The sequence below is a fragment of the Perna viridis genome, chromosome 6 (genome assembly GCF_037379345.1).
Source record: "Perna viridis isolate PV_CMFRI_1.1 ecotype Kerala chromosome 6, ASM3737934v1, whole genome shotgun sequence".
Lineage (NCBI taxonomy): Eukaryota > Metazoa > Mollusca > Bivalvia > Mytilida > Mytilidae > Perna > Perna viridis.
The window spans coordinates 1,118,698-1,137,243 of record NC_142450.1 but is presented as its reverse complement, the minus strand read 5'-3'; the positions used below and the strand labels follow the sequence as shown (position 1 = coordinate 1,137,243).

At 32.7% G+C, this 18,546-nt stretch overlaps 1 protein-coding gene across 1 annotated transcript in view; it reads right to left on the bottom strand.

The window, feature by feature from the left end:
* Positions 1 to 1,469: 1,469 nt before the first annotated feature.
* The window catches only part of LOC148613156 (phenylalanine-4-hydroxylase-like), a 33,217-nt gene continuing 16,140 nt past the window's right edge, over positions 1,470 to 18,546 (bottom strand). Inside the window, exons 2-11 of the mRNA XM_088586349.1 lie at positions 18,125 to 18,376; positions 16,338 to 16,521; positions 14,462 to 14,550; positions 13,597 to 13,664; positions 12,981 to 13,031; positions 8,322 to 8,467; positions 8,037 to 8,172; positions 5,161 to 5,287; positions 3,976 to 4,205; positions 1,470 to 1,907 (exon numbers count right to left, since the gene is read on the bottom strand). Coding sequence (XP_088442475.1) covers positions 1,742 to 1,907; positions 3,976 to 4,205; positions 5,161 to 5,287; positions 8,037 to 8,172; positions 8,322 to 8,467; positions 12,981 to 13,031; positions 13,597 to 13,664; positions 14,462 to 14,550; positions 16,338 to 16,521; positions 18,125 to 18,376 — 1,449 coding nt within the window. The 3' untranslated portion in view covers positions 1,470 to 1,741. The remainder of the gene's footprint in view (positions 1,908 to 3,975; positions 4,206 to 5,160; positions 5,288 to 8,036; positions 8,173 to 8,321; positions 8,468 to 12,980; positions 13,032 to 13,596; positions 13,665 to 14,461; positions 14,551 to 16,337; positions 16,522 to 18,124; positions 18,377 to 18,546) is intronic.

The window sequence follows — 18,546 nt, the reverse complement described above, 5'->3', positions numbered from 1 at the left end:
GTTCTAACGAAAGAACCAACTGGATCAAGTTTGCAGTTATTGATAAAGTTAATCGATTCGATTAGTAACACTAATCAGGTGTAATTGTTCATATAATACGGAAAAATAAATCAAGCTCTGCGCTATTTCAGATGGTTCTCCAATAGCTGTGAACAGCTTACCAATATGTGTTGACAAAAGACATTATATTGAGGTTTTGTGTTAAACAAATGGTCAATTATCCATACAAAGCCTTAGTAATCAGGTATTACACAGTGATTTATATTGTATTTCTATTTGTAGATTGTTATTGTATAGTATTATGTCATGCAATATTCCTCAGATTCCCATATCTAAAGTGTTAAATTGCAAATATAAAGCAAAAGATGCATAGGATATGCTTGCGGGCAAAAATGTAGTGCTTGAAGGAAGACAGCTAGTTGTAGTGCTTGGAGGGGAGACAGCTAATTGTAGTGCTTGGAGGGAGACAGCTAATTGTAGTGCTTGGAGGGAGACAGCTAATTGTAGTGCTTGGAGGGAGACAGCTAATTGTAGTGCTTGGAGGGGAGACAGCTAATTGTAGTGCTTGGAGGGAGACAGCTAATTGTAGTGCTTGGAGGGAGACAGCTAATTGTAGTGCTTGGAGGGAGACAGCTACTGCATTATTTACGTTTTGGCTTTGATCTAGATTTAGATTTTGGTTTTTTGAAAATTGTCAATACATACAACAACATCTAATTAGTTATTATTTTTTTCTGTTATACATGCTATTTTATGTAACCACCTATTTGTCTTCGTATGACGAATATGTATTTTAAATAATTCTTATTACTTTAGTAGAAGATAATTCGGAATATACCCACTAAGATTATCATATGTACTTTTCAAAAGTAATGGTAAATGCAGTGAAGCCATCTAAACCGAACCCATTTTGTACTGTAGTATTAATTTGGTTTAGAATGATGATCTATTCATCTAGATTCTAAATACATACGAACGAAGGGCCTTTAAAATAGGTTTAGGCAAGTTTTCAGTTTATTCAGGGCTCTGGTTAAAAAGATTTCACTTGAAAAGGGAATGTAGCCCACACAGCAGAAAGATTCGAACGACTGAAAATGTCTCTAATCTTAATTTACTGGATCTATTCATGTTTTAGCTTTAACAATAAGGTCGAACAGAGATGTTCGTACATATACGTAAGGTGTAAATCCAGTCCAATTGTGACTAAAGTTGAAATAAATTTGCTGTCCTTGTGATGTATTTTCGTTGTGTTATTGGCTTGTTTCCACATCTTCTCTTAGTTATTTTAAAAACAAATGTATCCATAAACAGTAGTTAAAATTTTGCTTTAAGATTTCGCTTATATTCTTGGATTTTTTAAATTATATATAGAAGGACAACAAACTGTACATATCGTAAGAACCATACATGAACACTGAAAGATAACATACTGACATTGGCTTGTACTACAACTGATTAACGAAGGTAAGTGGAGTTGTTAAAGCATTTATTTAGACATTGGTGTTGCCATTCTCTAATGGTTTGATTCTGAAATTAATAATGACTACAGATATAGATATTAATGTTCAATGTTGTTTGCAACAGAAATGAAAAAAAATTGGTTCCCTAGAAGCCAATACAATATTCACCAATCATACATACAATGAATGGATATGTACATTGCAATTTATTTATTTTTATTTTTTGCAATGTATGACAAATCGTCAAAATTTACCGGAAGTAAATTGAACTGTGAACACCTCTATTGAACTTTGACCCCCTTGACGGCTCTCTGTAGGTTGTCTATTTCACTTTGTAGGGACAGGTTCAGGTAATGCATGGAATCGCTTTCACCAAGTTCCTGTATTGTCTGTGTGTACGGATCATAACGCACTTCGCAGTGCCTCTGGATTGATGAAGCAAAACGTCTGAAAATTTAGAAGTCAATCATAATTCAAAGTCTTACTAAACAGACTGTAAATATTGTATAATTCTTTCATCCTCAGTAAAAAACCCAAAATCCGTCTAAACATTAAGTGTGTTCTAATGCAATTATTGACGTATTATTCTCATACCACGGGTGTTATTTATGCATTTACGTAATTAGCAATCAATTAGTCGATGCCATTTGCTTGTGGATCAGAGTTTCCGAAGTTATTCATCTTCTTTATTTTCTTAGAAGTCTGACTTGTCTGACCCTATTAACGTCATTAATTATCTATCCAAAGGTGTAGGGGCATTAAGCTATGTATGAATATTGCCTAAAATCATCAACTTTGTTGTAATAACTTTAAAGTTGTTCCTAACAAAGAAGAATATATAAATATAAGAGAAATAATATTTTGTGGCATAATTTAATTGTAATTACGTCATCATGGTGCCATAATTTAACACCATTTAGCAAAAACTTCCAATATTGTAAATTTTGCTGTTTTTGTCGGAAATATTTACATCCAGATAACTATGTCAATACACAAGAAACAACGTTATATTTTTACATATAATAAGCTATGTAATAATGATTGTATTCACTAAATATGAAGTTTTTGGGTGTGGACACCATTTCCTTATATAATTTGACAGAATATCTGAATATTGGTAACCTTTAAGATTAAAGTCTTGATGTTTACTCATTAGTGATGGATTTAGAGCCCCAAATTCACAATTAAATCCTTCAACAGTGTATGATTATTTTTCAGCTTAATTTTAGCCCAGGAAGACCCTTTATCGTCCATTCTCCTATGCAGCATCACAAACGAAAAAACTAATACGCCGAGGCTTCATTCTTTCTATTGCACTTCTACGAACACCTAGGTGAAAGATTTGGCTACCTATTTCGATATTTCTTTTTGTTTTGAGTATGTCTTGTGTACAATTTTCATTTTTATTTAGATCTGTCTGTGTATTTGTTTTAGTAATGTTGATGAGAGCTTACTCCTTGAAACAAATGTACAGGACAAAAAAAAGTAATGAAATTATAAGTTGTTTGTTATTGTTCTTGTTAGCTTCAGAGCTTGCCGAAACTACACAGACTTTTTGTATCGCGCTAGAACTCTAACAAATAGGCTTCTTGAACAGGGTTATGTTGCTACAAGATTGAAGTCATCACTACAGAAGTTTTATGGTCGTCATCATGAACTCGTGGATCATTATGGTGTATCCATCTGCACCATGAAAACTGATTTATTCAACGGGTCATAGTTTTCCTTTCCTCGTTTGTCTAACCCGGACTTGACTATTTATGAGCAACTCGGCGGGTGTTTCTAGAAAAACAGAGGACGCTTACCCTACCGGTGCACATGGTCTATGCTCCCAGTTATTAGTGGAGTCCGAGTTGCTTATTTACTTTTGTTACTTTGTTTTTCCATGTCTGGTCTTTGTCCCTGGATTATATTCTTTGGTTACCGCTATAACCTTGGTTCCCTTGATTACTCTTTTAAACATAAATACAAAACAACGTTGCATTTACATCGAACTGATTGATGAGATGTGTTTTTGAAAACACAATATTTATTTATTATTGTATGTAGTTGTTAGCTTAAAACGTTGCAAATGATGTGGCATTAATTTTGTTTTATTAACCCAGGTTACATTTGTCTATCATGGTCTGTACCATGAGAACCAATCTGTTCACCATGACAAAGTTTTCCTTTCCTCGTTCGTCTATCCCGGATTTTACATTTTATTAGTAACTTGGCAGGTGTTTCTAGAGAAGCAGAGAACTTTTACCCTGCTGATGCAACTGATCCAAATTTTTAGCTCATTTACTTTTGATTCTTTGTGTTTTTTGGTTATTTCATGTTGTATGTGTCTGTCTGTCTGTCTGTCTTCCTTGTCTTGTCATTGTCCTTGAATTATGTTCCTTTCATTTCTACACGAATTCTGGTTCCCTTGATTTCTCATATATCAGTTTCGTTGTTTCAGGGAAATTATTTATATCTTTTTATTTTTTTTCATCTAACATTAGGTGGGTTTTATCTATCATACTTCTGTTACCTCATTTTCTGCATCATATCATCAAATGATTCCACTACAAAATAAATTGGTTGTATATCTTCATCAGTGTATTCTTGTACAGCTGTTTTTTCTGGGTCAAAAGGAAACTTCTTTGGTGCATCGGATAGGGCATGCATGAGTTCACCGTACGAGGAAAGAGTCCCAGCACCGTAAGCTTTCAATTGTCCATTCTCCTTACATAAGCCAAACTCGACTGTGAACCAATACAGCTGTAAAAATGTTTAAAAATGTTATCATCTGTCAATATAAATTTACATACCGGTATGTTATAATTATTGAATTAAATGAAAACCGTTTTTATCGTTTTTATATTCTTAGTACATGCTACAGTCTGTACCAAAATCCTTTGTTGTCGGTCATGATCAATACAGTATGTCTTTTTATTCGTAAGACTCTCTTATTATTTCTCAAACAATAAACAAGGCGATATTTTCAACACCATTATGTCTTCTTTTTTTCTTAAAGCAGTATTTACTGATTTTTCAAACAATTTTGTTGTATAATCAACCCACAGAGGATACTTACTTGACAACTGCAATACAAAAAAAAATATAGTAAATCCAATCTGTGTTACGTGTAAAAAAGCTACTACATATAGGTTTGTCTTGTTTTTCTAGCAAACCACACTTGGTCTTGTAGCTAAAACAACTACAGTAGTGTTTTTAAACTGCTGTCTCTTAAAATATTAAGGTGAGATATTTAGTTTAATGAGTGCATTTTTTGGCATTACTAATTATTTTTACCAAGAATTCAGTCACTCTAATAATCAGGCAGTTGATAATATATTTTGGGAGAAAAAAATAGTGTAGGTTTTTTGTCAAAATGTGTACTTACAGAACAGAGGGAAGATCAAACACTCGTTTGCTGGCTGAATGAGAAAAATGTATCACAGCCAGAAGCAAATAGTAAAATTTTCTGAAGTTTGAATGCAAATTTACCTAGGTTATATAACTTGCAGAACCCAAAAGTGGTATTCAAAATTAAATAAACAAAGTTCAGTGATAATGTACGTATGATTTTTGAGTATTTTTTTTAGGTTTTTCCAACTTTGCCCAACTCTTAATAGAACTTATTACTATATTGTTTATTATAGTAGTGATATGAATTGTTAGAGAAACAAAAGAACAAATTCACGATTCGAATGTTAAAATACACAGATACTACCGTAGCAAACTTTTCAATATCAGCATCAGCTGCTCCCAGAGACGCTAAACCGATTTCTTGAGAGAACTGTGCAAACTTTGGATCAGCTAACATAGGGACATGACCAAGCAACTCATGGATACAATCTCTGAAATTTATATCATCAAAAAAAGAAAACATAATAATGGAATCTAACATAAAATATTGATATAATGATAAATTTTTGGCATCGTTAATCTATTGTCGAGCAAACGTGTCAAGTTATATATTATGTAATGTACAGTGAATTAACGAATGTATGTAAAAATATATGTAAATCTATATTATTGCAAGCATTATTTCGTGATATTGAAGTTTCTTAACGGTAGGCTTTATCATAATGAATGGAACATCAGAATTTACAAATCATATCGTGGAAAAAGTTATAAAATCTACGGTAAGGTAAGCTATATGAATAAAAAGTAACGTTACAAAATTAAAACATAGCATTTCAACTTATTAAAACATTTCTGTTAAGAAAATCAAAAATACGTCTGTTTGATCTATAGAATGTAAAGCGAGAGACGCCAGGGAAAATTGCTTGTTATTTACGGATATTGGATTTCAGGAGTTTAAAATGCAATTTTGTTTCATAGTAGTTTTTGAATCATCGCACATTATAAGAAAAAAAAACATCATGAGCAAATAACTCATAACTTTCAATATCAGCACTTAGTAACAGTGACATCAAATCATCCATGAAATTTTTAAAAGCATATAAACAAATAATTTAGCACCTAGCTACGTTGAAATGATTTCAGATGTAACAAAAATTCACATTTAGAACTAAGTTTAATATGATATCCTGAATGACAGCATTGGTGACAAGGTATGATATCCTGAATGATAGCATTGGTGACAAGGAAAACTATCAATATCTAAACTAAACTCTAATGTTAGTCCAACTATTATGAATAAGTACTATTTTTAATTGCGTAATGTTTTCTATTATCTTAAATTAAATCACTACATGTTTACGGTTCGTTTTGCTACAAGAGTAGTTGAATGCTGCGTACGTATACTAGTAGTTCGATGTAAACAGGCATTCAGAAGGCGATATATTCTATAAAAAGATGAATCTTGACAAATTAAGATGCACTTATATGTTCTGTAAATAATCCCATCGTTGTTCGTTTCCCCAGCAATGATTTGTGCATTAAGATGATAATCATCTGTGGTAGGTATTTTATAGAAATGATGTACAAGTTGAAGCGGGAATTTTTCGAACACTAATTTTACATTAAATGTTGCTCTTATTATAAATCATACCCATGTAAACAAAAATAAACAACCTTCAATGCAAAAAGCACTATTGAATAATGCACAAATCTGTGCAAATATTTCTACGATCCTGTTTTCCTGAACACCAAAACATGCTGTCTTACCAAGCTGGCAACTCTTTCGTCTAACCCGAACTTGACTTTTTATGAGCAACACGGCGGGTGTTTCTCAAAAAGCAGAGGACGCTTATCCTACCGGTACACCTGGTCCATGCTCCCAGTTTTTAGTGGAGTCCGAGTTGCTAATTTGCTTTTGTTGCTTTGCATGTATGATTTTAGTTCCTTTGTGTTCTTTGTTGTGTATGTCTGTTTTCTATTTCTGTTTTTGTCCTTTGATTGCATTCTTTTGATTAACGCTATAACCACCAAGAGAACCAATCCCTTGATTACTCTTTTAAACTAACAAAATTGCAAAATTATTACAGAAGCAAAAGGAAAATACAAAACAAAAAAAAAAAAACAACAAATAAATTTTTAAAAAAATACATGATGCAAATGTGTTATGTTGTTGCATTGTACCAATAAAACATATTTCGTTTTGTTTTCCAAAAACATTGTCAAATGAATTTGATAAATTGTATCCTGTGATTCTAATTGGTATTATTATTATTATCATTATTACTATTATAGACTGTAAAGAAGATTATGTTTATAGATGACTTGTAGCAACCCTGTTCCAGAAGTCTATTTGTTAGAGTTCTAGCGCAATACAAAAATGTCTGGGTAGTTTCGGTAAGCTCTGGAATAACGTATCAGTTGTGATTTGAACACTCTATACTGAAGAGATGTTGCCACAGATGAAAGGAAAATTGTCGTAAAGTTCGGTCAATAGTTTCCTTTTACCATCGTTTTCTAAGTGTGGTTCAAGATATGAGGCTGACTTCAAAGTGTCTGTAGTATCATTTATCTCAAATTCTTTGGGGGTAGATGCGATGTATCTAATCACCGAAATTAGGATTGTTTAAAGATAATACGTCATCTATATAGCGGAAACTGAGATCAAAGGATCTAGCCAAACGATATTTTTTCTTTAGAATCAGATCAGCTATAAAGTCAGCCTCATAAGAGTGAAGGAATAGGTCAGCAAGTAAAGGAGCACAATTTGTTTCCATTGGAATTCCGATCGTTTGTTGAAAAAACACGTCCACCACACTGGGCAAATATGTTGTTGAATAAAATTCCAGCATTTTGTAAACATCTTCTTAGAAAGGATATTACGCAGAGATTCGTTTTCGATTTTTGGTTAAATATCCCGTAACGACGTGACCAGGTAGCCTTTTGTAATTGAAAATTTTGGATGCAATGGGTGAAGTATAGGAATATGACATAATTGGTATGGATTTGTCTTTGAAATATGGGGAAATTTTGTTGGTAATGTTTTTGTGATGGAGGATGTTAGCAAAATTAATTGCATCTGTTCCTTTGTTCACAAACGGTAGTGGAAGAAATGATCGTTTTTCTTCATCTTGACTTTTCACACAAACTGGTTTAAAGAGTATGTGGAAAGGCTTAGAAATGGCATGTCCCTTAAGCGCAAATCCTAAAATCATATGTTTCTTTCCCAAATTTAAAACTTACGGTTCTGGTGAATGATCTGGTTTTGAACCATGTCTGACGTACTGTGTACACTGGAACACCCTGAAGGCTAGACTGGCCAGAAAATCTCTTGCTGAGAGCAATCCGGAAACAGGACGTAACTGAAAACCGGTTCTACCTAAAATTGATTACATCAGTATTTAAGTAAAATAGTTTGTAAAGGCACATATTAGTAAATTAGCATCGATTTTTGCATGGTTGACATTTTTTTTTCAAACAGTAAGAAGCGTCGTACATGCAAGTGATAAACTTCATTGACAAACTTACGTTTAAGGAAATTGGAAACGTCTTCTAATTGTGGAACGTTGTGTTCACTGTAACCACACTCCTGTTCAAGAACACTAAAGTTTTCTATGTGCTCTTTACATGCATGTGTAGGAAATAGATCTTTCAGGTGTTTGTAAACATGTCCCCTGAAAATAAATAGCATGGTTAAAAGACACGTTGAATTTCCTTTAAATGAGGTCGTGCAACTAATTTTCAGGAAATTTAGTGGTACTTATTAGTCTTGCGCTAGTCCTACCATTCGATTGCAGGCATGACCAACCTTTCACACAGTAAAAGAGAACCACAATTATAGCAAAAATCAAAAGAATGTAAGCCAAGTACACAAAACCAAATATGGAAGAGTAACCAAGATGATAGCGGTAATCAAAGAGTAAACAAGGGAATCAAGGTTATAGCGGTAATCAAAGAGTAATCAAGGGAACCAGGATTATAGTGGTAATCAAAAGAATGTAATCCAGGGACAAAGACCAGACATGGAAAACAGACATACACAACATTAAGTAACTAAAATCATACATACAAAATAACAAAAGCTAATGAGCAACTCGGACTCCACTAAAAACTGGGCGCAAGCGTCCTCTGTTTTTCTAGAAACACCCGCCAAGTTGCTAATGAAAAGTCCGGGGTTGGCAAACGAGAAAAGGAAAACTATGACCCGTTGAAGAAATCAGTTTTCATGGTGCAGATGGATACACCATAACGATCCACGAGTTCATGATGACGACCATAAAACTTCTGTAGTGATGACTTCAATCTTGTAGCAACATAACCCTGCTCCAGAAGCCTATTTGTTAGAGTTCTAGCGCGATACAAAATGTCTGCGTAGTTTCGGCAAGCTCTGGCATAAGCATGGAAAACAGACACACACACACAAAAAAGAAAATAAAAAAACCCAAAATAATACAAAGTTACAAAAGTAAATTAGAAATTCGGATTACTAATAACTGGGAACATGGACCAGGTGCACCGGTAGGGTTAGCGTCCTCTGCTTTTCTAAAAAAACATCTGCCAAATTCCTCATTAAAAGTCAGGTCCACGATGAACAAGAGGAAAGGAAAACTATGACACGCTGAACAAGTTAGTTTTCCTGGAGCTGTTGGATACACCGTAACGATCCACGACTTCATGATGACAACCATAAAACGTGTAGTGATGACTTAAAACTTGTAGCAAAATAACTCTCTTCCAGAAGCCTAATTGTGCGAAGTCTAGCGCAATACAAAAATTCTGCGTAGTTACGGCAAGCTCCTGCATAACGTGTGAGTTGTGAAATAGAAACTCAATACGCTGGTGCTGAAGGATGACTCAATTATACAGCGTAACTGTCTCGAAATGAAACACCGAGAACTAACGAAAGTAGGAAAAACAACAAAAAATAAAAAATAAAAAACTATCAAACCAATTATAAATCAATAAATTATGTGACACAATCTGCGCAGGCTATGTCCAAGCTTACTGCAGACTACGAATTCAAAAGTTTTATTTTAAAATGTTGTTTAGTGGCATGACAATAACATTGATCTCCCAAATAGTATGAAAGTACTTAATTGACACTATGTTCGAAAATGATGTTATAAATGCAACGGTGATGTAATAACGTTTAGTGAATGTGACATCGGTACCATAATTTTCCGTTTGAGCCTTTTAGTTGTCATTCTCTTAGGAAAACAGAAAAAAGCTGTAGTGACATATTCTATTCTCCCTTTAATACAGATCTACTTAATGGTATTAGACATATGACATGGTATTTATCTACGCCATTTATCAACTGTAAATAATATGAATATAGTCCTTTCAATAGTATAATGATTTTTGTTAGATTTTCTAAATGTTATTGTCATTCGTTGGTCTCGTGTGGTTAATGTTGTTCTATATCACTATATATAACGTGTTAATCGTGGTTCGTTATCTCATATTGTGACTGGAACCAATAACAGTCGTGGTAGAAACTACCATAACTAAAATTTTAATGACATAAAGACGTACTAAAAAAACACTATAAAATCAGAAATAATAAATAAAAAAAAACAGACAAAAATTAAACAAAACATACCCCAAATTAAATATATGAAATTTAAGACTTTAAAAACAGAGTACGCTTATCCTACCTGTGCACCTGGTCCATGATAACAGATAATTAAATATATGATTCGTGCTTGTAAAGCAAAAGGCTGTCCCGAATTCACATTATACTAGGCGTTCCTTAAACTTTGCTAGATTTGAAAAAATTGTACAATCAAACAAATTTTGTTTCTCGGTGCTGACGAAACCACCATCCTGTTCCGGTACTTCAGAAATAACCTTTCAACGGCTTAATGATAACTACTCTCGGAATGAACCTTAGAAATATAGTATACTTTTCAAAGAGTAATCAAAGGGCTCCATGATCCGATGGGATATCAATGAATATATTCGAAGGATAAAGAAAAGCAAATGGAAAAAGAATATATATGGTGAATTGAAAAAAAAGCTCCTTCGTATAACCTTTATACAAATATTTAATATTTACAGAATTCACCGACAGGTCTTCAATAAGTGTAAAAACACAGTAAGTTCTGAAAGGCCTTGATAACAAAATTAACAAAATCAACGGTAACAGAACAATGACGCTTCTTCAAAATGACTTAAAAGGTCAAATAAACGGCACGAAGACACAGGAAAACAGACACACACCGTCTGCTTTTCTACCATCGAGTCGCTCATAAAAACGTCATGTCCAGGGTAGACGAAATGGCAAAAAAAAATTATGACTGGGTGAACAAATACGCTTCTACAAACAGCTACTGACAAAATATTTGCAGAGGCAAGTGGGAATGTTATTATTGCAATTGCATTTGTGACATAAAAGAGAAATAAAACATCGCACGCAGTAAACATTGAATCAATTATAACTTAAAGATCAGATATCCAAAGTTGATTACATGAGCGTAATGTTAAATCTTTCTTTTTAACAACTTGTTATCAAAGACATCAGATCAGTGTATTCTGACATTGATAAATTTACCCATTAGCATCATATTAATGTTTTAATTGTTCTCACAATATTGTAGCTATTTGTTGTTAGGCGTTTTATTATTCTTTTAATAAAAAAAATTGCTTAATCTAAAACATGTCAAGTTAATTTGAAAACGATACAAGTATCACTTGTAAAAAACACAAAATGCTTTAAAAAGGGTGACCCAAAAATGAATTTGTCTCTGACTTTATGTATTCATTGTTGGAGTCAATACTCATTATTTTATGTCTGACAAGTTTATCTCTATTTGATTCAATTATTGGATATCTTTTTTTAACACAAGATATTTGTAAACCATAGCCCAGGATTCATGAAAAATCTCATTTAAAAATGCTTTCATCCATTTGAATATTTCCCCACCTATTCAATTTCCAGTTACCTGATTGGCAATGAGCTGATGACGAATTGAAGGTAGATCAAAATTTACAAGTTTTAATTAAATCTGTTCGAGAACTCAGACCTTTGGACTCCACAGAAAACAGGACTCATAACTCGTGACTCGGAACTCATTACTCGAACCTCAAAACACTTATTGCAAGGCTCAGAATTCAGGACGGAGAACCCAGAATTCAAAACACAGGACTCGGAACTCGGAACTTAGAATCAGAGCTTAGATGCTAGAATGTTAAAAGAAAAACAAAAGCTAAAGTAAAGACACATAGGAAGCAATATAAATTCGAAAAAAGTTTATGACACCGGTAGATAAATAAACAAAGAGATATTTGGAAATTACAAATATTATAAATCTGCTTGATGACGTGACCATGGTATATTTGTAAGGCATGATATCAGCAATATATACCGACGTGTAACCTATGGGATGATTCCAATATGTCGTTATACAAGTACATTACCTGAATGTGGAAGAATAATCAAGGGAACCAAGGTTATTGTGGTAATCAAAAGAATGTAATCCAGGGACAAAGACCAGACATGAAAAACAGACATACACAACATTAAGTAACTAAAATCATACATACAAAATAACAAAAGCAAATGAGCAACTCGGACTCCACTAAAAACTGAAACAGTAATCATCGACGATCTACATCCACAATGTAGAGAGCCGAATTTAAACAATACATATTAAAGCCGATGATAAGACGTAACACTAAAAAGCAAAATCAGTACCAATATAAACTGGAGTATAAAGCTCTGATTGTCATATTGCAAGACAGTATCATTCAGTAATAGTCTACAAATACAGATACAGCTCTCTGACTCGAGTGACAAAGGGATACCATCAAAACAATTTATACTTGCGTGATATCATTCAACTGAACAAAATACCATGATGTATATTAGTAAATAATGCAAACATTGTGAAGAATTATCCGAAATAGACAAACCAAATTAAGATAATCAAAATCACCATTACCATTATCATTATCATGAAAATTTCACTGACATTACCCATTCCATAGCTATGAACTATATTCATCCGAAAGGTATTGAGTGTTTTTTGTCCTTTCTTTCTTTCTTTCTTTCTTTCTTTCTTTTCTTTTTTTCCTTCTTTTATTCTGTCTTTCTTTTTAACGCTTTTTTTTCTTTTGTACCGAAATAGCTTTTCGGGCCAACACTTATAAAAAAGTTTAAACAAAACCATGATATAAATACTGTACCATGTATCAATCTCCTCTTGTGTGTATACAATTCTTGGTATCTGCTGACCACTGCAAAATGTTAAAGTTTACATTTTAAATGCCTGTACAAAGTCTGTACTTATATCTGTTTTTTTTAGTGAAAAGTCTATACTTATACCTATTTTTAGTACAAAGTCTATACTTATACCTATTTTTAATACAAAGTCTATACTTATATCTACTTTAGTAAAAAGTCTATACCTATACTTGTATTAAGTACAAAGTCTATACTTATAGCTTTTTGAATACAAATTCTATATTTATATCTATTTTTAGTACATAGTTATATAAGTCTATAGTTATACCTTGGATATTAAACCAAAGCATGATATCATTCTTTTTTATCTAAAGAGGGCATTTATTCAATAATTAGTCTACAACAACTTAACGGCAGAATATCGTACTCATGATATCTAGTACTTCTGACATTTACATCTTTTTAGAGTGTAACCTTTTCAAATCGACATATAACTTGGACAGGATTTAAAAAGCAAATAATAATTCCAGTTTTTAAGAATACACAAATGTATCTATATTTTCAATTTGAGTACATGTATATATATTATATACTTCATACAGTTAAATCATGACTTACTGTCTATAATCGAAAGCAATGTCTGCAATCATCTTTCTTCGCTCTCTGTATTTTTTGTCGGTAAAACCCTGGAAAAAAGTAATGCAAAAGTCTCAATAGACCAATAACTCGTGGAATGAAAAACAGCACTATTAGAAGACGAGGGAAAAAGTAGATCATTATTCTTAAACTTTGGTGTAGATCTTTTGATATCACTTAATTAGGCTGACGGTTTCAATCCTTTTATGCCTTTTCTGATATTTACAAAACTTCGAAGTGTTTATGAAATTGGTTTACATATTTTTATAAGATTTCAAATTACAATGATAAAATATATCAAATAATGAACTCAAACATTTTATGGTAGTGCTTTCCTGGTTTGTTACTGCATTGTCACAAAGTCATTTCGGGTTAGATCCTCGGTGACGAAGCATTTCATGTAAAAATCATTATTATGTAACGAGAATAGGTATGGTGAATATGTCAAAAAGAAACAACCCCGTCGGGATGAAAATGTCAGCCAAATGTCACCCAGAAATTTTACCTGACTTGGGACAGGTGCAAAAATTGCGGAGGGGTTCAAATACTTTGGCGTGATCACAAAGCTCCACTATGAAATCTGGCCACTATGGAAAAATGTTGCACTATTAAACACATCTAAAAATCAGTTGAAAAAGGTAAAAAAAAGTCCTTTGTTACAACAGAGAAAAGAAACTGAGTAGTTACTATTCTAAATGTATTGCTACTTGCATAGTGAGTCTGCTATGATCTTTTACACTACTATCATGTGTATGCTCATTTGCATTTGTTTTTTGTTGAACCGTATATCAAGTTTACACAAAATGCGTATCCAAATAAACACGCACAATATTAATTTCATACTAACCGGATGATCACTGTCCAATTCTGGTTCAAACTTTGTCACTAAGTGAGTACAGTTATCAAGTTCTGATATGTGTCTTGGAAACCACGACGCTACAATTATGATAATATCATATAATTTTTCACAATAAAATAATGGAACTGTTATTTATATGTATTCACTGGATTTATATGTGGAAGATGAATATTGCATGATATCAACTCAAGTATCACAAAATACAAGCTCGGGAAGTTTCTTGACGTTGAAAATAAATGTAGATGATGATACAACTTGTTGCTCATTGATTCTTTTAGAATATTTGGTTGCTTGACATTCTGCATCTGTCATTACAGAAATTCTAGCCATGGTCCGTCCATGACATTACCGATGTTACAGGTAGGAGAATATACGAAAACTCACAACATCACTTTCGACTAATCAGGTTTTATTAAAAAAAAATGCGTCACATAATTTATTATTGCTCGTTGAATGATTTCGTATATGATGCTGGAAAAACTACTCGTTACCACACTCAAAAGAAAGCTAATACAATTTAATCTACAGACTATCATCAAATGCTATTTCACAATCACACAACAACCAATCGCAACGGTGAATTTCATTTCATCCTTTGTTCGTATCATATCATTGATGATGTAATACCGCAAATTATACAACCATCCAAGACGTATATAAAACAGTCGAATCATAGTGAAGTAGTATTTTATTATAAGGATATGGTTCTTGCCTTAACAACACATTTCTGTATGGTTTGATATAGAACGTCATGTCCTGTATTTAGGTACCATTCCACATAAAGTTCAGGTACTACTAATGGTAAAGTGATTCATGGTGTAGAAAAACCCACCGAATAAACGATGCTTTCAGTCTATATATGCTACACACTTTAGAAAATCATACATTCATCTCCAACTAAAAATAACCAAATAAAACCAAATCAAGAACAATAACTCTTGCAAAGTGCAAATTTCATGTACAAATTATATAATTTAAAAGCACAACAACCAAATGAAAAACTAATACTGGTAATGTGATCGATGTAATCGGTAAATGTTTCTGAACAATAAATAGAACTGAATTCGGTTGACTTTTGACATGCATGAATCACCTTCTGTCTGTTTGTATAAAGACTGCTGCTTTAAAATTTCTCAAACACCCGTTTCCTGTTAAAATGCTACCATGTTAAAGATTCAGTATTGATATCGTTTGATTTTTATTTTTGTGTGTTTTTGTATGTGTGTTTGTACTGTAAATTTTACACGTTTTTTTAGTTTTAATCTACTGATCATCAGATTGTTATAAAATTCCTATCTTTATGCAAGGGTTTCCTCACTTTCAAAAATACCTCCAAAGATTTATACATAATTAGATATGAACAACGGTTGTCAGGAAATGAAAAGAGAACGGCAATAGCGTTTGTACTTCAGTTAACCTAATTTTGTCAATATAAATAAGCCAAATATATGGAATATCGGCTTTAAAGAAGACCATAGCGACAACAGTGAGATGAATCAAATACAAAAAAAAAATCCCAAAATATGGTCTAAACCTGAACACATGAAACAGAGACGATCAACATACATACAATTTGCCGCACAGAAAAAAAAATAAAAAGTCGAGAAACAAGGGAAACAAGACGTCACACACACGAAACATCTGAAGAACAAACAAATTGACCTCCCACAAAAAACAGGGAGCGACATCAAGTGCTCCGGAAGGGTAGGCATGTCCTACTCCGACAGCGGCACCCGTCATATTGCTAGTAAGTGTAATTCGGTCATGATCTACAAATAATGATGACACTATTTACACTAGGGCAAGATGGAAGATTTTTGCTTAAATAATACGAAAGCAGAATATAGATACTTCTCGAGCATACCTGTTGATTCGAGCTCCTTGTCTGACGCTGTAGTGACGTCAGCAATTGTATTTATCATGCGTAATGAGTTGATGTGTGATGTTATTCTGTCACTTGACCCAATACATTTCATAAGTATTTCAAACTGCGCTCCCGACTTCCGGGATTTTCGGGATTCAATATGGTCTATTACTACCTTTGAGGCCTAGAAAGAAATATCATAAAAATATGCAATAGCGAAATTATTTCCTGTAAGAGTGTGTTCCCACTAACTAAAATAACAAAACAATTTATTTGCTTATTCATTTGGTGATGAACAAACATTAAATGGTCAAAAAATAAATGTAGAATAGAACGTTAAAATTAATTACATTTATTTCTCTTCCTACGAAGAATAAGATACCATTTATCAATAGTAATTTTTCATATTTACGTAATGCAAGCCTTTTTCAAAGGGATATAACCCACTTACACAACAACCTTATTGACGGTTTCATTGGAGAAAGGGAAAGTAGTAAACATATTTTGGACAATATATGGACACTAAAACTTTTTCATTTCGGTAAGTACCTGAAAGGTTTGAAAGAAGTATCCAAGTACTTACTGTGGATCTTGAATATTTAAATTTGAAGTCTACTGCTGTCCATTGCTTTAATTTGACAGTAAACCAGTATATCGAATTACAAGAATGAGGAAAGTAACTTTCCTTTGCTTAAAATCATTAAAAAACGAAGTCAAAGTCGGAGATATGAAAAAGAGCAATTTGGAGGAACTAAAAATAAGTATAATAACGTGCTCTATACGTGAAGAACAAGAATATTCCAGATGTAATTGTTTTCATCTTTTTTATCTTGCATTACTAAAGAAATTACATGGAAATTGTTGGTATTTTTGTCATTTGTCGCTAATACAAACAATAATTCGTATTAAATTGCTATCAAATGTATAATACTTGTCTTAAATATTGAGTTAATTATTCATTGTACTCGCAAATTGTAACGAAATTGGTTTCCTTTTAGACTTTATTACCTATATACAAGGTCTCTATTACCCTGTTTGAAGAATGATGGTACGGTTTGATATCAAAACCTTTTAGTTCATAGACAAAATGAAAGAAGAACATGTACATTTCCTGTGACGCAGGAGTAGTCATTGAAACAGTGACTGGATATCATGTCTCTGTCTTTATTGATAATCTATTTTGTACTTTCTCAAATTTTAATTTTTTTCATCAGAGACGTTTTAAATTATGAGATATAAGGTCAATGATCAATGAATAACACATTAATGGTCGATTAAATTTCGTTTTTGTAAAGTTGATATAAATTCGATGCAACTAATGGAACTCCATTAGAAATACTATGCCTTTAAACGACTATATTCATGATTTGTATCTTGTTTTCTTTTGTACAAACTGCAAAAGTATTCTATTTCTTAATTCCGTTCACAATGTACGTTAATATAAGGCTCTTGCGTTTGCCTATGGTGTATGATTATAATAAGAAAAGTTTTTTTTAAAGGAATTTGGTAATGAATCTTTAAATTTAGATTCAAGGAAAAGCAAATAACTTGAACGAGAAAAAGAAAAAAATCATGTAGATCTAGAACCGGAAAACATATTTAAATTTACATCTAGTCGTCGACATGATGTAATCACTTGTCATGGTACAAATATGTGTTCATTTGGTGTAGATTTCACTTCCATGAAATTTATCAGACAAAATGACAAAAGGTGTTTTAATTTGAATATAACTAAGCAAATCACTCCTAAAATTGATAAAAAAAAGGCAAAAAAAAAGCGTGCATACCTCAAAAATCCTTAATATCCGTGACAAACTTGCTATTCCGTCTTTAATGGTCAAAATAAGTACTACAATGTGTTCTGGTTCTTTATCAACTGGTGATAAACACTCTCCATTCTGCACAAAAACTTCTTCTTCCTCTTCACTGATTGAGTTCCTCTGACTTAAAGTTCTTTCCCGTTTCTCGAATTCTAAATTAGTTACGGTCTCAAATTTCGCATCTTCGATGAGACTCCTTCGTCTCCAAGATCCGCCATGCTGAAATAAAGAAAACGAAATACATACTCACGTACGAATATTATACATTTCGTATTGTAAACATTAAAAAATGAAGTAGATAAATTATTCTTAAGCGGGTACATGCTTTTGATGATCTACCACTCTTGGTGTTTTCGTTTTGTTTTATGTGTTTTACTGTTTTTGTTTTG